Source organism: Aotus nancymaae, unplaced genomic scaffold (assembly GCF_030222135.1).
Source record: "Aotus nancymaae isolate 86718 unplaced genomic scaffold, 86718_ANA_hifiasm-v0.15.2.pri h1tg000036l, whole genome shotgun sequence".
Classification (NCBI taxonomy): Eukaryota; Metazoa; Chordata; class Mammalia; order Primates; family Aotidae; genus Aotus; species Aotus nancymaae.
In genome coordinates, this window is record NW_026988450.1 from 94,719,237 (window position 1) to 94,739,502 (window position 20,266).

Consider the following 20,266-nt stretch of genomic DNA (forward strand, 5'->3'; position numbering starts at 1 on the left):
AGATCACTGCATTTTAAACTCTGGTTCTTAGTCTTTCTCACCAAAAACAAAACTTTTAAGCCCTAATCTACCACTGAAAATAGATCTACAAGTTGCTGGAAAGAATATGAGCTATCTGAAACATGTAGATATACGTGTACAATGCAAATACAAGTTTGCTGAAGTCATCATGAAGATAGAATGCTGTTTTAACTAACCTTCTTTTCCCCTCTTTCCAGAATAGTTGTAATGTCTTCATCTGTCAACTCACTCTCTGTAGAAGCAAAAATGTGGGTGGCTCCATGCCGTATCATTTGCAACATTTCCTCTTTGGCCAGCTTGTTAGACTGTTGGCCAATGAGTCTTCCTAATGATAAAAATTAAAATTGTATATACTCAATCAATTATATTCCAAAGAAGGCATAATCATTCTAATCAGACATTACCACATTTAGCCATACATAAAGCTTTAAAAGAATAAAAGCTTAGTGAACATTAAGGTTATTTGTTTAATGAACAATCCTACAAGTTTTTCTTCTACCATACTTTCTATTTCAATGTGAATTTCCTTCTGTAAAACTCAGTTAAATCCAGAAGGAAATTGTTTTTCATGTTCAAACTTTGTTTTCAGATCAAACTTCTCTATATGAAAACGCACCCTCTAACATATGTTTTCAAAAAATTTAAAGTAGCCATTTTATCTGCTAAATAACCTTAGGTACTTCAAAAAGTATGCTACTGACATTCAAGAATAAGCTAGTGATGTTCAACTGCTCCATATACTGAATGCCAGGGTTTCAATTCAGAATATTTGTTAGCATTTTTTTTATGAGGCAGAGTCTCGCTCTGTCACTCAGGCTGGAGTGCAGTGGCTCAATCTCAGCTCACTATAACCTCAGCCTCCCAGGTTCAAGCAATTCTCCTGCCTCAGCCTCCCAAGTAGCTGGCACTACCGGCACATGCCAACACGCCCAGCTAATTTTTTGTATTTTTAGTACAGAAGGAGTTTTACCATGTTTGCCAGGCATCTCAAACTCCTGACCTCAGGTGATCCACCCATCTAGGCATCCCAAAGTGCTGGGATTACAGGCGTGAGCCACCACTCCTGGCCTCAATTAGCATTTTTAATTTTTTTCCTTTTATTTTTAGGTGATACATAACAATTGTACAGACTCATGGGATACACAGTGATGTTTCCATTTTTCCTCTAAGTTTTCAAATTTTGGTCAACTTTTATTAAAAGTAATCTCCTTTGAATGTGTTGAATGCATGTGTTTTACAAAAACCACCTAATAGATTTCTATGTATAAATACCTTGTTGTATAACAATTGAATCAAGTCTCAGTCTTATCTCAGCTCTTTCTACAATCCTCTCTTCAACAGTGTTGTCAGTGATGAGACGGAATACACGTACTGGCTTCTTCTGACCAATACGATGCACTCGATCCTAGTAGAAAGAGTCCTAATATAAGATATTCGATATTCTGTATAAAATTTATAGAGTATAGCCATCATATTCCATACAATTCTAAAACTAAAATTAGTTCTTTATCTCTAGATCTAACGCTTTGGAAAAGAGCATGATGAATATTGAGAATGTCTAAAGACCACTGGGAACAAAGAAATCTGTAACTATTATATTGTACCATTAATGGGAAAGTTCCAGGACAAAGGGCAAAGCACCTGTATGATGAAGAAAAGAGGGAGCTGAAAGTTTCCGGATTGAGTTACTAAGTAACTAAGTCACTAAATATAAACACCTTCCAAACTAGCAAGGAATTTTATTAAGTAGTTAGTAAGGGTTGCTATGGTGGCAAAAGTCTGCTTTATCTCATCATCAGGCACTTCCTTCTGCTTACGGAGGGATATGTAGTAAAGAGTTATAAAAAATTAATGGGATATTAATATCCTTACTATACAGTAGTCTAGAACTGGTCCTGTGGTTTATAGTTGGTACAGGTGACAGGTAGCAAACTTCTAGTGGTATAAAACCATCTAGGGAGAGTATTTTTAAAACACAGAAGCTGCTAGAGCAAATAGGCAAAGAGAGGAAGGTAGTAGAGAAACAAATGTTTTAAGTTCTAAACAGGCCTGTACTAAATATAAAATCACTAGAGCCTAGTAACAAAGTTTCAACAGAGCACATTAAAACACAATGTAATACTCTACACATATTTACATTAAACCTGAACCCACAAATCCTGAATGGATGTGGGTTAAGATGTGCACTAAGACTTCTAAGGAAGTGAACTGCTATCACTATTAGGTTTTCCAGTTCAGTAACACTGTAACTTACTGGGGCTTACTCCTAGTCAGTCATATCAAACAGGTAGTTCAATACCACGGTGATGTAATGATAATTACACAAAAGCATATTGATTCTGGAATGTCCCAGTGGTCAATCCTTTTCAATTCTCTATTATAAAAGGAAAGCCTTCTAAGTTACATCTCATTGGCATATGACTTTTCATTGCTCCCAAAAAGACAATTATCCCATACCTATGTATTCAAAATCCTAAGAAGTAATTTTGTACCTTTTTACTTCTAAATTAATTTCTTTATCTGAAAATGTAAGTCACATTGAGAGAAGTTGTAACTTTAGTTCAATCAATGACACCAAAATATCAAAGGAGTTACCTGTAGTGTTTTGATGAAAGGTCAGAAAAGAGCTCCCTAAAAAAATGTGTTTAAGTGTAGAATAGCTTTTGGATAGCGTCCTTATTAAGTATCAAGTGTTTTCCTGGAATACGTTCCTTTCTTACCTTTTTGCCTTCTCTCCCAAATTGTTTTATTACGAAAGTTAAAATCTTACCTCTCCCAATTTCAGTACTAAGGATTTTAATATATTTAGTTGTTACGCAGAATAATAACAACAGACTGTTTTTTAATCCCTTTCATTAAAACAAATTTATATGTCCTCTTCAATCTTTGGAATGGGAAAAAAATTTCTATTTCATAATAAAAACCAAAATGAACACATAAATTCTATAGTTGGATCTGGGGTGTTTGTTGTAGGCTTCCATTTCTTTTGTTTTTGCAATTAGCACAGCAACTGTGTGCTCTAGGATAATCGACTGTAACTTCTACAAAATCTCTCAAAAATTGTTAACTGTTTTATCACGAACGACCTCGATGCTGTATAGCAATAGTATTCAGAGCTATGATAAATTTCTGACACCATTAAAGATTACTAACCATAGCTTGTAGATCAACCTGTGGGTTCCAGTCTGAATCGTAGAGTAGAACCACATCAGCACTTGCCAGGTTAATTCCGAGACCTCCAGCCCTGGAACTTAGCATAAAGATGAATTTGCTATTAGGAGCATTAAAAGCCTCTATTGCCTCCTTAATTTTTAATTGATAAAAGGATAGAAGAAAAAGAGAAAAAGTTAGACTATCAGAGTTCTTAAGAAACAAATAAAAACATTTAAAATACATATAGAAAATCTTGAGTGACGGGCGATGCGGGACAAATGGCGGCGCCGGGGGTGGCGGAGGCCATAGCGGCCCCACACCCGGCCGAGGGGGCTGAGACCGCGGAGGCGGCGGAGCTGAGCCAAGCCCTAAGCCGCCTGCTGCCGGGCTGCAGGCAGACAGCAAGCTAGACCGGCGGGGCGCGCTGGAGGAGCCCGGCCCCGCCGCCGACGCCGCCGCCTTCCAGGGCCCCTGGGCGCGCCTGCTGCTGCCGCGCCTGCCGCGCTGCCTGAGCGACCCCGCCTAAGGCTGCCGCGCGCTGGCAGTGCACCTGCTGGGTCTGGGCCTGCGCCGCGCCGCGCGGCCCCACGACTCCCTGCCGCGCCTGCTGCCTGCGCTCGCCGCGCGCCTGGCCGGCCCGGAGCCCACGCGCCGCCCGCCCGAGGCCTGCGAGGAGCTGCGCCTGGCGCTAGTGCAGCTGCTGAGTCTGGCTGTGGACCTGGGCGGCGCCGCGCTCGCGCCCCACCTGGACGACGCCTTCGCGTGCTGCGCTGCTCCCTGCTCGACCCTTCGCCGCTGTGCGCCGCGAGAGCTGCAGCCGCGCTGCCGCCCTGGCGCAGGCCACGCCCGACCACTTCCACACGCAGTCGGAGTCTCTGATCGGGCCCCTGATGCAGACCATCTCCCACCAGCACTGGAAGGTCTGTGTGGCCGCCATCGAAGTCACGGGCACGGTGATCCAGTTTGGCAACGGGAAGTCCGTGGACGACGTGCTTTCCCGTTTTGCTCAACGGCTGTTTGACGACGTCCCGCAGGTCTGGCGGGCGGTGGCTTCTGTGGTGGGCGGCTGGCTCCTGCATCTGCGTGACCGCTACTCCTTCTTCCACAAGCTCATCCCTCTGCTGCTCAGCACCCTTGATGACGAGATGCCCGAGGTTAGGCAGCTGGCTGCTAGCCTCTGGGAGGACGTCAGCCTGCACTGGCAGAGGGAAAATGAGGAGGACCTGAAGGACAAGCTGGACTTTGCCCCTCTCCCCCGACCCCATTACCCTCGGCATGAGCATAGCCCTGTGCTGGGCTGTCGGGAGCTCGTCTTCAGGAACCTCTCCAAGCTCCTCCCCGCGTTGTGTCACGACATCACCGTCTGGATGGTGGGGACGCGAGTGAAGTCGGCGCAGCTGCTGCCCATGCTGCTGCTGCATGCCGAGGACCACACCACACAACATCTGGAGATCGTCCTCTGGACACTGTTTCTGGCCTGCGCTGACGAGGAGACAGCCATGGTCCATAGCTGTTGAAGATCTGCAGAGCTCATCGGGACTTTTGTCAACCCTGAGGTATTTCTGAAGCTGATCTTACTGATGCTGAAGAAGGGGCCCTCTGCCTCCGGCCTCCTGGTGCTGGCCTCCACCATTCGGGGCTGCCCCCGAGAAGCCCTCCAGCCTCACCTGACAGCCATTGCCACGGAGCTGGCACAGGCCCACATCTGCCAGGCATCTGAAAATGACCTCTACCTGGAGCGTCTGCTGCTCTGCATGCAGGCCCTGGTATCCGTGTGTTGCAAGGACTGCAGCACGGCCAGCTTGCAGCTCATGGACGTGCTGCTGACCGTAATGTCCCTCGCAGGTTCCACCAACCTCAGGGACAAGGCGCAGGAGACGATGGACTCGCTGGCCGCTGCGGAGGGCGTCAGCAGCTGCCAGGACCTCTACCGCAAGTACATGGGCCCTCTCCTGGAGCGGGTGACCGCGTCACACCTCGACTGGACCGCGCACTTGCCGGAGCTCCTGCAGTTCAGTGTCATCATCGCGCAGTCAGGCCCTGCCCTAGGAGAAGCCCTGCCGCACGTCATGCCCACGCTCAGAGCCTGTCTGCAGCCCTCCCGAGACCTGCAGATGCGCCTGAAGCTGTTCTCCATCCTGTCCACTATGCTGCTCAGAGCTGCTGACACCATCGACTGCCAGGGGCAGTTACCCAGCTACCTTGAGATGGTGACAAAGGACATCCTGGCCCCCAATCTGCAGTGGCATGCAGGGAGGACAGCCGCGGTCATCTGCACGGCCGCCGTGTCCTGCCTCTGGGTGCTCACCAGCAGCAAGGTCCTGTTGGCCAAGCAGATCCGGGAGGTGCAGGAAACACTGATGCCTCAAGTCCTGACCACACTGGAGGAAGATTCGCAGATGACGCGGCTGATCTCGTGCCGTATCATCAACACGTTCTTAAAAACCTTGGGCGGCGTGATTGATCCAGATAAACTCATCAAGATTTATCCTGAACTCTTAAAGCGTCTAGACGACGTTTCCAACGACGTGAGAATGGCAGCTGCCTCCACCCTGGTGACCTGGCTGCAGTGTGTGAAGAATGCCGACGGAAAGGCCTACTATCAGAGCAGCGTCCGGTACCTGTACAGAGAGCTGCTCGTTCACCTTGACGATCCAGAGAGCGCCATCCAGGATGCCGTTTTAGAGGTCCTCAAGGAGGGCAGTGCCCTGTTCCCAGATCTCCTGGTGAGGGAGACAGAGGCCATCATCCACAAACACCGCTCGGTCACCTACTGCGAGCAGCTACTGCAGCATGTGCAGGCCGTCCCAGTCACGCAGTGACCACACCCTTGTCCCCACCTGAGCCAGCGTTTGTGGCCTTTAAACCTCATAAACAAGGTACCTCTGTGCCAGCGGCGAGACTGTGACAGCAAGCATGTACTCCCCAGGAAACCTGCCCGCTCTTCCCCTGGAATAACAGCCTCTGAGTGGATTCTGCATTTTATGTTATTTGTTCAGTTCATTGAGAGGTCGCCCCAAAGTCTGCAGCTGATTTGAAATTAAAAGTAAATTGCAACTGCTCCCCCTGCAGCCGAATCAGCATCGTCTTGGTTTTTAAGCCTCATTTGCGCAGCTGGGTTCATGGATTATCGGTTCCAGCCTGCTTAGATGCCCACCAAGAAAGTTTTTACCTATCTAATAAAAAAGAAGAAAGCCAAAGTGATTAGAAGACATTAATGAAATCTCTTTTTGGGTTCTGTCTCCTGAAATTTAATGGTGAACAGACTAAAAAGAATTGGAATCTGAACAACTTATCAGTTAGATTTCTCCTGTTTTAAATATACTGGAACTTTAAAGGTTATATATCTAGTCACCATATATTTTAGGTCAGTAATGCTAACAATGTTGAAAACAGAGTATTTAATTTGATCTAATTTTGGTTGCTCCTATAGGTAGCAAGAAAGGAAAATTGTATTTCCCTCTCTCACATTCTACACCCAAGTGCCTAAAAGATCTCACTGTGAGTGAGTTCTGTTACTGTAAGCCATTGTATTCATACAAGGGGGAAATGCTGTGCATATTTTCCAACAATCAAATGCTTGAAAATTTAATTGAAAATATTTATTATAAAAAAAACTTCACACACTTTCTAATATTCTTTATAAATATTTTATAATATTCTTCTATCTTCAAAAATATTTAAGTATCTAGACATACACTGTACTATGTGAATTTATGTAGAAAGTATGTTATGTAAATGAAGTTTCTAATCTTTAAAAGCTTACATCAATAGAGACAAACAGAATAATTACATAGTCAAATTTAACTAAGCAAGTAGTAATTCATTTACATTATTTAAAAACAATAACAGTGAAAACATTTTAATTGAGAGAGAGCTGAAATATATCTGAGGGGTGAATTATCAGAAATCTCAACTTCATTCCCATTAGCTTATGAATGATTAGTTTAGAAGATCAACCAACAGAGAAAATGATTTAGAAATGGGAATGAGAGCAACAGATAAAGGGGAAGGTAAGAAGATTTTTATCAGTATGGTAACAAGGAACAAGTCGGTAAGTCATAAAGAAAATCAGGAAGATAATCCAGGGATATTTCATAAAGAATCTTAAACTTAATATTAATATTCTTACTATATAAAGATTTCAAACAAATTAATTAGAAAACAAAGTCCAGTAGAAACATGAACATGAAAATAAAAACCCAGACAATTCAAAGAACAAATACAAATGGTTAGAAAACAATAATAATGTTCATTCTCACTAGTAATCAAATAAACACAAACTAAAACAACAACAACATTTTTGAAGATTAAAAAATGATAATACTCAATGTTGACGAGGGGGCGGTGAGACGGGCACTCTCGTACATTGCTGCTGGGAGTATAAATTGGTACAACCTTTCTGGAAAGCAATTTGGCAATATGCATCAAGAGCCTTAAAAATGTTCATACTCTTTGACCCCGAAATTCCACTTCTAGGAATTTATCCTATGGAAATAATCAAAGATGTGCACAAAGATTTATGTATAAAAGCTTTCACTATAGCATTATCTATAATAGTGAAAAATTGGAAACAACCTAATCGATCAACAATGGGGGATGAATTATTTCTAGTACATCCATAAAATAAAACATTAGCCTAAAATTATTTTTACAATGATTTTTTATGGACATTAAAAGCACAATGTAATACTGAGCAAAATGTATCAGGATACTAGACTTTATATATAGTATATGAAGTATGATACCAATTACTTGTACATATTACATATACCTAAAAAGATTGGCCAGAAATACTTGTATTTATTTTCAAAACTTCCCTCAGCAGTCACATATTACTTGCATATTCACAAAGTAGGGGCAATCTTTTTTAAACTAAATGGGTGTCATGGTCAAAGTTTTAGGCAGAGAAGGTGACTCACACCATCACAGTCAGCAGAGCAGGTAAAGGGGGCAGTACAGAAAGCAGCATGGTATAGTGAGAGGCACCTTGGTGTAGAGGAAAGAGCAAAACTTGGGCATGAATCACAACTTCACCATTGATTACCTCTGTGATTCTGGGCAAGTATTTAATCTCTCTGAGACACAGTTTCGAACGGAGAAAATTATACCAATACTTTACCGGGCTGCTGGGGGAATTCAATTGGAACTTTAAGTTGCCTAGCTTGTAGTAGTTGCTTGACAAATGTTAGTTTCTTTCCCTACAAAAGTGAGGAGGCCAATTAAGCAGAGGTTACAGGAACTGAGTCAGATGATGACCAGTGGCTTTGTTAGCTGAATTTAGCTGTAGTAAGGGAGAAAGGGAAAATCTGAGAGCTGTTGAGAAAGAATTATTCACAGCTGGCACACAATCAAAGTAAGGAATCAAATGTGGTCTTCTTCTCATTGGGAAAATAGATGAAATGATGGTGTGGACAACATAATGGGAAAGCAGGGCATTTCCAAGAAAAAATGAACAGCTCTGACTTTGCTGTATTTAAAGTCAAGACATGAAATTCAGAGTCCCTGAGGGGATAACGTTGTTTAGAATTTTTAAAAACCAGAACAATTTTGGACATAAATAGATGAACAGTAGAGAACTTGGTCAGAAATGCAAATTGGCTATCTGAGGTCAGAAAGCACGTACTGTTCTGCCGTGACATTCTCTTCATTCTAGGAAGAAGGATAATCCTGAGTGGTACCATAGGGCCTATGTTTAGTGTGGATTCCAGAAAACCAAGCCTCAAAAATAAGTCAGCAAAAGCTCAGTTAGTGCTAAAAGTTGCCATATCAGAGAGTAAAAAAACTATAGGGCAGGGAATAGTGTAAGCTTTGAAATGTCCTCCTATGTATAAATGTTATTGCAACTGTTTCCCTATAGAGGTAGCAGTAAAACCTTTAATATGAAAAGGGTCTGTATGCTTGCTGTGAACACTATGCTATGCTAGAACCAGGCTTCGATAAGGAAGCACACAAGGAATGGAGTGCCCATTGCAGCTGTGGAAGGAATAGGACGTGGGATAAGAGAGTCCCTGTAGCCTGAGATGGGGCCCTAAAGGTGTAAGGGAGAAAGCCCTGTGTGTAATTTCATGACAGGTGGTACATACTGCAATATGCCATTTACAACTGTGCTCATACCTATTATATCCATTTATCCTCACAACAACACTGTCAGAGAAAGAAGTCTAGGTATTATCCTTATAATAGAATTAAAGATACTGAGGCTCAGAGAATTAAATGGCTTGCACACACTGCAAAGTGGTGGAGTTGGTGCCAAAACTCAGGTCTTATGAAACCAAGTTCAGTGCATTTTCCACTATACCATAAAATCATGATCTTTTTTTTTTTTCCATACTAAGTTCTATTGTATGCTGCTGCCAGTGTATATAAAACAATTACCCTTGTGAAATAGAAATTCATGAAAATCCAGAGAGGTAGATGTTAAGGACTGAAAGAAATAGAAATTTGTATATTATGGCACAAGTGTTACAGGGATAAGCTTTTGTACAGGCTTCAAATGGAGCTCTCTTGAATATTCACTGGATCATAAGAAGTGGTTTGGGAAACCTTTGAAAGATTCATTTTACTACAAAAAGGAACAGACTTTCTGGGGTCTGAACGGATTTGTACTTGAAGATACTCCAGTCAGCAGAGGATCATATTGAGCATTCTGCAGACAGAATTGTTTCAAGTCTGCAGCTGCCTGGGAAACTTCTACGCGGTTGAGCCCGGCCTCCAGCTGGAGCTGTTGAACCACTTTCTTCATAGCGGCGACGCTAGAGGAGCCAGACATGGTGTACTGGAGGGCCGGGCGGATTCGTGGGTCATGGGCTGTGGGTCGACAGGGCCAGACAACTCAAAATCATGATCTTTACCCAAAGCATGAGTACAGCAGGTCCTCGAGTAACATCATTTCATTATAAAACTGATGAGAAAAAAAAATCAATTCCTGGCCAGGGCCACAGTCCATATGGGTTTTGCATGCGCTCCCCATGTCAGTATGAGTTTTCCCCCATGTCTTCCCACAGCCCAAAGCTGTGCACAAAATGTGAACTGGAATGTCCACACAGTTCCAATATGTGTGTGGTGTGTGTGAGCATGCCCTGTGATGGAATGGCATTCTGTCCAGGGCTAGTTCCTGCCTGGGGTCCTGAGCTGCCAGGAAGGCTCCAACCACTGTAATCCTGAACTGGAATAAGAAGGTAAATAATTTTCTTACTTGCATTTATTAATCTTTCTTAAATGTATGTATGGCTCACCTTTATTTCCATGTTTAATATTATAAGTGTTTTGGTCTTTATTTATAAGTTTGGTGATGTCTTTGTGACCAGAAACATGTCATAGGAACTGGGGTCTTGTCTTGTCACATAGTTTGAAGTGTAGTGACACAATCACAGCTCACTGCAGCCTCAAACTCCTGGGCTCAAGCAATCCTCCTGTCTCGGCCTCCTGAGTAGCAGGGACTATAGAAGCATGCCACCATGCCTGGCTAATACTTTTTTAAAAATTTTTTCTTTGTTCTTTCTTTTTTTTTTTTTTTTTGGAGAGACCAGGTCTTGCTGTGTTGCCCAGACTAGTCTTGAATTACTGGGCTCAAGCAATTCTCCTGCCTCAGCCTCCCAATCCCAAATGTTGGGATTATAGGCATAAACCAACACACCTGGCCAGAACTTAAATCTTGTTTATGTCAATTAGCCTAAGAGCATGCATTGTTTTGCTTGAAGTTGCAGTTTCTAAGAACCTATCGATGACATTAAGTGAGGACTTACTGTACAGACTTAAAACAGAAGCCAAAGACAGAGCTCTGAAGGATCACAGAAAACACAAGATAAATTAGCAAAGCCTTCCAAGAAAAAGTGCTTTAAAAAGGGTACTAAATGCATTCAACCCGTGACGTTTGTGAAGGATAATCTAAAGACCTATAAGAATTTTCATGCTTGAGAAAGATACTGCGTACTAAATAAGCTTACTCCCTAGGTGACCCATTCCTACACGCCAAGCTTTTAGTGTCCCAAGGTCTAAATTCATGATGAATACCTATACCTATGTTGTCACATTTAGTTTTTACAAGAGCTCTATAAGAACCAAGATTATTCCCTTTACAAATTACTATGCTTCATGAGTCTTTAGGGTTGCTTATAAATGGGCAAAATTTCAACCATTAAACTCCACAAATGGCAAAGGTCTGCTATAGCTGGCAAATCAGGAAAAGAAAATGACATAAAATTGGAGATCAGAGAGTAAGGTGAGAAACTGTCAGTCATTTAAAAAGTCAGAGATAGGTATGGTTAGAGAAGAGAAGATAAGAATGGAGGATGGAATGGTGTAGTGTCCTTTAGTAGGAGATGATGTCTTTGAAGACCTTGAAAAATATGATTTGTAGAGAGTCAGTGGAATGGAAGCCAAATTGAAGACTGAAGTGAGAAAGAGATGTTAATGAGAAAGTCAATGTGCCCACCTAAAGAAAAGGCAAAAGTTCAAAACTACCTAATGTTGATAAACATTGCTTAATTGAACTCTGATTTCTGAAGTCTTATTTTCTTTTCTTTTCCTCACCTCTCTTTCTTCATGGGGGGGTTTGTCCATCCAGTCAACAATACTCATAACCACACCACATGCAATAATCTTCCAAAATGTCCAGCAAGCGAGTCATCTGGCTGAAAATGAGAACCCTTGAACCCAAAACATTTAGCCAAGAAAAAGTGAGTTATACAACTTGTGTGAAACTAACTTAAAAGCTGCAAAAATGAACATTATATGCAACACAAACGTAGAGCACATGAATACTTCACTAAACTCTCTCTCTCTTTCACACACACACACACACACATCCCTTCAAGAGATGCTATGTATAGAATTATGCATTTGTTGAGTTAGCCATTTTTTAAGGTCTTCAAACTCCCCCACACATATTGCAATGACATGAAAGAAATTGCCTTTACATTTTCTTAAGGATGAATGATGGGTCCACAGACTCTCTCACTGGACTACAGCAATAGGCTCCCAACTAGTCTCCTGTTTCTAGTCTCTTATCCTTAATAGACCCCATACTGCTTCCAAGGTTCTCTTCTGAACATGTAGGAGTGACATACTCTGATTGTCACTCCTCACAGCCAATTATTCTCTGACTCTCCCTCTGCCTTCAAAATAAAAGTCTTAACTCCTTAAAGCATGGTTTAAAATACCTTTCATAATTGGCTCCATCCATCTTTCCAGATTCATCAACTGCCATTCTACCCCAAGTACCATATGCTCTATTCTTTGTTTCACACGTGTTTCATTACCCTGGAAAACCCTTCCCCTTCTTCCCCATGGTTCACTCCTATGCATTCTCTAGTGCTCACCTCAAAGGTCATCTCCATGAAGACTTTCACAACACCCAGATTCTCAACATATCATAGCACTTACCACAATGAATTACAACTATTCCTCCTCACTACACTGTGAGCTTATCCAAGGCAAAGACTGTTGTCTTGTTCATCTTCGTACACCCAGCCCATAGGACAATTCCTGGCAAATAGTAAGTACTCAACAATGTCTGCTGAATAAATGAATGAATGAATATGGAAAATTTTATTTATATACAAGGCATTAATATAAATTTATTCCATGCTAATTTAAAAATGTATTACTCACCCTGTTCTTTGAGTATGGCCAATAGTTTATCCAAAACTATCATTTTACCACTGTTGCTGACAATGTGCTCATCAGTGGTGTAAGGTGGACCAGGTTTGGCACCATCAAACAGATATGGATGATTACAACACTTTCGAAGCTGCATCAGAATGTTTAAGAGTCGCATCTTGTCCATCTTGCTAGAAGAGTTTAAAACATCAATATCTTTCATCAGATTTTTGTATACCTAAAAGTTTAAACTATAATTAATCATCAATTACTAGAAAGTTAATGTCATAAAAAAAAAGTTCCTTTCACCAACAGATTAGATTCCTGTTTAAAGATCAACAAGATTTGATTTGAGACTAAATCTGATGGGCAAAACCAAGAAAGAAATTAAAATTTGAACATTTCAACTTGCATGTTGCTAATTAACCTGTTTCCTCCTGCTTTATCCATGAGTAGAAATTACCATCAGTTGATAATTATTTAGAGAATTATACCTGCTAATTACTCAATAACTGTAACACCTCACTGAAAGTTGACATCCAACGTTTACTTGTTTGAATGAATAACAATTTTAATTTTTTATACCTGTCTTCACAGGTCATTTTTTTCTGATCCTATGAACATTTTTCATTCTCTTTTCTAGAACTCCACCCCCACAGAGACTTATGTATATACAGATGCGAGATCAATAATATGTAATTATAACAGTGATCAACTTTTACTGAGTGCAAGTGCCAAGTATCATGTCAAGGGCTTTATATGAATTATGCCACTAAATCTTCATAACAAGTCTGAGTATTTACTATAGTGTCATCCTCATTTTACAGGTGAAAATTAAGGCAGCTAAGAGAGGTTAAACAACTTACTCAGGGTCACAAAAGGGAAAAAATCAAGCTGTGATCTTATGTCTGAGTCCAAAGAATATACTCTTAATCTCTACCCTATACTGGCTTGTGTAGTAAAGAAATCATATATTTTATGCATGATATAATTTTATTTATATACGTAACATTTTGCTCCTATTAGCCACACTATCACATTATTAATACTTCTGCTTTATGATTCCTTGTAACTTCCCTTGTCAATTTCCTGCTTTAATTGCATTTATCTAACCATTCCAGATGCTATTTTTGTGATATCTACATTGACATACATTTTCATCATCACTATTATTTTGGTTATAACTATTTTCACTAAAGGAAAAAGCAATAATGCTTTTTTTCTTTGAAACAAGGTCTCAGTCTGTCACCTACCCTGGAGTGCAGTGGCACAAACACGGCTCACTGTAGCCTTGACCTCCTGGGCTACAGTAAACCTCCTGCCTCAGCCTCCCATGTAGCTAGAAACACAGGTGTGTGCCACAATGCTCAGCTAATTTTTTTGTAGAGATGGGGTCTCACTTTGTCACCCAGGCTACTCTTGAACTCCTGGGCTCAAGTGATCCTCCTGTCTCAGCCTCCCAAAATACTGGGATTACAGATGTGAGCTACTGCGCCTGGCCAAAGAATGCTTTTAAAGAATTCTTTTCAACGAAGAAGTATCCCACTGACATTATCCCCTTTAATACTAACAGCATCCTCATAAGTTAAATATTATTATCCCCATTTTACAGAATGGAAATTTAGTTTTGTAACTTGCCCAAGATAACTAGCTCTTAAGTGACAATGCGTGAAATTCAGACACAGATCTGTAGACTCCAAAACCTATACTCTTTTTGAAAGGCTAAATAAAATGCCTATACATTTTCTCCTACCTTCAGAATTTTGGGGGGGACTAAATAAGATGATGTAGATGAATCAATTTTAGAAACCATATTAGTTGTCATTATGAACGGGTCATCGATAGAAATAATTATACAAAAAAAATTCTGCCTTGGCAGTATTAATCCCAAGCAGATTACCTTTATTTCAACAAAATAAAAGCTCCATGAACAAGGACTTCCCTTCCTGTGATGTTAATGTTAACATTCAGGAATAAACATGGGTTAGGTTAAAAGCCAAACTGTTAAAACAAAGAGACCCAAATACATGGTGGCTTCATTTTTTCTCATTTGCTCAACAATCTGAAGACATGCATAAGTTGTGGGGTAGCTTCCAGACTGATGCTGTAGTCTTGCTCCATTAAATCGTTAAGGAATTTAGGTTCGTCTTCAATCCATGATTCTTGATCTCCTATGCTATGATTCTCTTTACCATAAAAGTTGCCATAACCTTAACATTTTAGCTTGTAAAAAGGAACAATATAGAAAGCTCAAAAAAGCCATTTATTTTAAGAAAGCAAGGCAGATATTATGCACATAACTTCTGCTCATATTTTATGCTCAATAATTTGGTTACATTGCTTCACCTCGCTGCCAGGGAAGTGGGAAATGTGGTCAAGCTGGAAAGATATATGTATAGGAAAAAGGGAGAATGGATTTTTGGAAAAGAAAACTAATAATTGCCACAAATATGCAAGAGAACTAGAGAAAAGGGACTTAGGTAAAAAGACTGGAAGTAAGAATGAATTGTATATGTTACTCCCAAGAACTGAGGTTCAAGGAAGAAAAAAGGGTTGATTGTATACTTAAACAAGAAAGAGAGTGGAAGTGAAAAGAAGAGAGAGAGAGGTAAACAGGCAAATGACCAGTATTGAAAGTTAAAAGAGAAAATCAAGGACATGAATTTAAGAGTTCTAATATCCTTATGAGATCAGAAAGAATCACAAAGTGTCAGAACCCTGAAAAGTCATACAGAACCCCAAAAGTTGATGGAGAAGAATGCTTTGCAGAGTTTTGGAATGATGACTGAAAGAGAGTAGGATCTGTGCTGTGAGATGGCTTGCTGGGTAAGGAAATGCTTGGAAGCTCGGAAAAACTTAGGGATCTAGAGAATGTTAGGAGGAGTCCTGCCTGAGCAATACCACTGTCCAATTTTCCTAGGTCTATGCCCTAACCTTAGCTAGGACCACCTATTAAAGAAATCCTTTTAATACTTTTTAGTTATTTCTTTCACCCAGCCATAGCCTTGGGTACATTTCATATTTCTCAAGACATTCTCCTTCAACCTTCCCATCATATTATCTTTGGCTTGCCTCCTATGTGCTTAAGAAGAGAAACATCCTATCAGAGCTCCTCAACTTCATTCCTTCCCACCTCAATCTTTCTACGTCTTTAACTTCAGTCTTGGTTGAGCCCCACCCTCTGTTCAGGTTCTTAAGAAACAAGCTAAAGAGCTAAGAAAGGCTTAGAGCAAACTGGCAAACACTGTTATTTTCTTTTAGGTATTCATATTGCCACAGGGTCTTGATATAGTTCCCATACTAGGCATAATTTGCCTACCAAATATTCAAAGAAGTAGGAGAATATAGCCATACTGAGAAAATGAAATCAAAATCAACTCAGAAATGACAAAAGTAAGAGAATAGTAGAGACATTAAAATAGTTGTCATACAAAGAGAGGAACAAGAAACACTGGGGCCTACCTGAAGGTGGAGGGTAGAAGGAGGGAAAGGAACAGAAAAACAACTATTGGGTACTAGTCTTAGTACCTGCGTGACAAAATAATATGTAACAAACTCCTGTGACGTGAGTTTACTACATAACAAACCTGCACACGTACCTCTGAACCTAACGTAAAAGTTGAAATAAAACAAAATTTTGTCATAACTATGTTTCATATGCTCAAGAAGCTAAAGAAAAGACTTAGCATATTAAATAGAGACAAAGAAGATACGAAAAAACCAACTGAATTTCTAGAGAAGCAAACTACAATGTCTGAAATTAATAATACACTGGATGAGATTAACAGTGGATTACACATTGCAAAAAAAAATTAGTGAATTAGAAGAAATTATAATAAACCTGTCAAATGAAAAACGAAAAAAAAAAAAACGTAAGAACAGGGCATTAGTGGGCTGTAAGACAATTTCAAATAGCCTAATATACATGTAATTAGAACCCATAAGGGCATGAGACATGGGAAGAGAACAGAAAAAAAATTTGAATGAATAATGGCTAAAATTTTTCCAAACGTAATGAAAAATACAAACCTACAGACTTAGGCCGGGCGCGGTGGCTCATGCCTATAATCCCAGCACTTTGGGAGGCCGAGGCAGGTGGATCACGAGGTCAAGAGATCGAGACCATTCTGGTCAACATGGTGAAACTCCGTCTCTACTAAAAATACAAAAATTAGCTGGGCATGGTGGTGCACACCTGTAATCCCAGCTACTCGAGAGGCTGAAGCAGGAGAATTGCTTGAACCCAGGAGGCGGAGGTTGCGGTGAGCCGAGATCGCGCCACTGCACTCTAGTCTGGGTAACAACAGTGAAACTGCGCCTCAAAAAAAAAAAAAAAAAAAAAACCTACAGACAATAAGCTCAATTAACCCCAAGCACAATAAATACAAAGAATCTCATACCAAGCCACATGATTAAAATCAGTAACAAAAATAAAATCTTAAGAACAGTCAGAGTAAAAAAGGCATATTAAATACAAAGAGACAAAGATAAGAATTACAGAAGACTTTCTACAGAATCAGTGTAAGCAAGAAAAAAAAAAACTGCCAATGTAGAATTTTACACTCAATAAAAATACCTTTTAAAAATAAGAAAAAGATTCTACAACAATAAAAGTTAAAGGAATTCATCACCAGAAGATATGAACAAAAAAAATGTTAAAGAAAACCCAGGGACCCACAATGAGACACACTATAATCAAGCTGTCAAGTCAAAGACAAAGAGACAATCTTGAAAGCAGCAAGAGAAAGTAACTTGTCATATACAAGGAAGCCTTTCTAAAATTATCAGTGGATTTCTCAGCAGAAATCTTGCAGGCCAGAAGGCAGGGGGATAATATATTCAAAGAGCTGAAAGAAAAAAAAATTCAACCAAAATATTATATCCAGCAAAACCATCCTTCAAACATAAAGGAAAAATCAGACTTTCCAGGATGAACAAAATCTGGAAAAGTTCACTACCACTGGACCTGCTGTAGTGCCTTTCAAGTTGAAACAAAAGGATGCTAAACAGTAACATAAAGTCTTATGAAAATATAAAGCTCTCCAGTAAAGATAAATATATGGACATATATAGAGAATGTACTATGCAATATTGGTACATAAATGCACTTTTAATTCTTGTACAGAATTTACAAGACAAAAGCTTAAAAGTAACCATAAATCTATGTTAATAAATACATTATATATGAAGATATAACTTGTGACATAAGTAACCTAAGGTGAAGGTAGGAGCTTTGAAGAAATAGTCTTTGTATGCAATTGAAGCTATGCTGTTAACAGTTTAAAATACTTTATTAAACTTCAAGATTTTTTTATAATCCCTATGGTAACCATAAAAAAATCTATAGAATATATGCAAAAGGAAACAAGAAGGGAATCAAAACATGTCACCACAAAAAAAATCAACAAAACCCAAAAGAGGTCAGTAAGAGAAGGAATAAATAACAAAATTTACACAAAGGACATACAGGAAACAACAAAATGGCAAGAGTAGGTCCTTCCCTATCAGTAATTACTTTAAATGGATTAAACTCCTGCATCAAAAGATACAGACTGGAAAGTGGATTTGTAGAAAGGATCCAGCTTTGTAAAAAGGATCCTATCTACAAGCAACAGGATAAAGGCTCGAACTTTATTCTGTCATTTAGATCTAAGAAACACATATGCTGAAAATGAAAAAAAAAAGAAAAAAATTAAAGTAACTGTCATGCAAATAGTAAATAAAAGCAAGCAGAGGTGACTATACTGATATCAGACAAAATAGACTTAAAGTCAAAAATAGTCACAAGACAAAAAAAGGATATTATATAATAAAAAGTCAATTCAGAAAGATAACAATTACAACTACATACACAGCTAATACCAGAGCTCCTAAATATCTGAAGCAAACATTGACAGATCAGAAAGGAAACACAGGCGACATATTAATGGTAGGGGCTTCCAATCCTCACTTAACAATAATGGCTAGAACAACAAGACACAAGATCAATAAGGAAACAGAGTACTTGAATATTATAAATAGTGCTAACAAACATGTACACAACATTCCACCCAACAAAATGAGAATATATATTTTTCTCAAGTGCACATGGAACATTCCCAAAGATAAATAACATGTTATACCACAAAAAATAGTTTCAACAAATTTTAAAAGATTGAAATTATACAAAGTATCTATTTTGATGAAAATGACATAAAACTAGACATCAATAGCAGAAGGAAAACCGAAAATTCACAAATATGTGAAAATTAAACAACATAGTTTTCAACAAACAATGGGTCAAAAAAGAAATCACAAGCTATGTTAGAAAATATCTTGAGATAAAGGAAAATAAAACTACAATGTACCAAAAAGTGTAAGATGCAGCAAAAGCAGCACTAACAAAGGACTTTATAGCTATAAATATGTAATTATAAAAGAAAGAAAGCGGCTAGGCACGGTGGCTCATGCCTGCAATCCCAGCACTTTGGCAGGCTGAGACAGGAGAACTACTTGAGGCTAGGATTTGAGACCAGCCTGGGCAACAAAACAAGACCCCATCTCTACAACTTAAAAAAAAAAAAGACGAAAATCTGCAAAACAACAACATAACTTTATACTTCAGGAAACTAGGAAAGAAAAAAATCTATACCCAAAGCTACCAAAAGGAAGAAAATTTTAAAGATTAGATTAAATAAGAGATAAATGAAATATAGAATATAAAAAAAAATAGAAAAAATCAACAAAACTAAGAGGTGGTTTTTGAAAACACAAACAAAATTAACAAATGCTTAGCTAGATTAACTAAGGAGAACAGATTCAACCAATAAATCAGAAATTAAAAACAGAACATTAGAACCCATGCCATAGAAATCGAAAGGATTATAAGAAAGGCGTGTGCCTGTGATCCCAGCTACTCAGGAGGCTGAGGCAGAATTGCCTGAACCCAGGAGGCGGAGGTTGCGGTGAGCCGAGATCGCGCCATTGCACTCCAGCCTGGGTAACAAGAGTGAAACTCCGTCTCAAAAAAAAAAGAAAAGAAAATACTATTAGGCCGGGCGCGGTGGCTCAAGCCTGTAATCCCAGCACTTTGGGAGGCCGCGGTGGGAGGATCACGAGGTCAAGAGATCGAGACCATCCTCTTCAACATGGTGAAACCCCGTCTCTACTAAAAACATAAAAATTAGCTAGGCACGGTGGCGCCTGCCTGTAATCCCAGCTAATGAGGAGGCGGAGGCTGAGGCAGGAGAATTGCGTGAACCCAGGAGGCGGAGGTTGCGGTGAGCCGAGATCGTGCCATTGCACTCCAGAGCCTGGGTAACAAGAGAGAAACTCCGTCTCAAAAAAAAAAAAGAAAAAAAGTGAATTGGTCTGTTTTTTTTTTTTTTTTGAGACGGCGTTTCTCTCTTGTTACCCAGGCTCTGGAGTGCAATGGCGCGATCTCCGCTCACCGCAACCTCCGCCTCCTGGGTTCAGGCAGTTCTCCTGCCTCAGCCTCCTGAGTAGCTGG

The 20,266-nt window shown here is 40.0% G+C and overlaps 2 protein-coding genes and 1 pseudogene across 14 annotated transcripts in view; 1 reads left to right on the forward strand and 2 right to left on the reverse strand.

The window, feature by feature from the left end:
• Positions 1-20,266, reverse strand: part of LOC135278087 (zinc finger protein 707-like) — a 76,139-nt gene that overhangs the window by 21,892 nt on the left and 33,981 nt on the right. For 10 of the 13 annotated variants that reach the window (XM_064384780.1, XM_064384771.1, XM_064384770.1 and 7 more), the window contains 4 exons: positions 11,710-13,015; positions 3,175-3,271; positions 1,294-1,426; positions 198-346 (listed from right to left, as the gene is read on the reverse strand). The gene's annotated coding sequence lies outside the window, so the exon portion shown is untranslated. Of the gene's footprint in view, positions 1-197; positions 347-1,293; positions 1,427-3,174; positions 3,272-6,754; positions 7,663-11,709; positions 13,016-14,642; positions 19,778-20,266 lie in introns of those variants that run through there. The other 3 variants (XM_064384775.1, XM_064384778.1, XM_064384779.1) reach the window with 3 other exon arrangements.
• Positions 3,453-8,369, forward strand: LOC135278085 (dynein axonemal assembly factor 5-like; annotated as a pseudogene).
• Positions 7,958-11,800, reverse strand: LOC135278088 (guanine nucleotide-binding protein G(I)/G(S)/G(O) subunit gamma-5-like). The gene is made up of 2 exons (XM_064384781.1): positions 11,710-11,800; positions 7,958-9,984 (listed from the first exon to the last, which is right to left on the reverse strand). Exon 2 carries the CDS (start codon positions 9,944-9,946, stop codon positions 9,740-9,742), a length of 207 nt encoding a protein of 68 aa, XP_064240851.1. The 5' UTR covers positions 9,947-9,984; positions 11,710-11,800; the 3' UTR covers positions 7,958-9,739.

Coding starts and splice junctions, on each gene's coding strand:
- LOC135278088 (XM_064384781.1), bottom strand. CDS start 9,946: ATGTCTGGCTCCTCTAGCGTCGCCGCTATGAAGAAAGTGGTTCAACAG.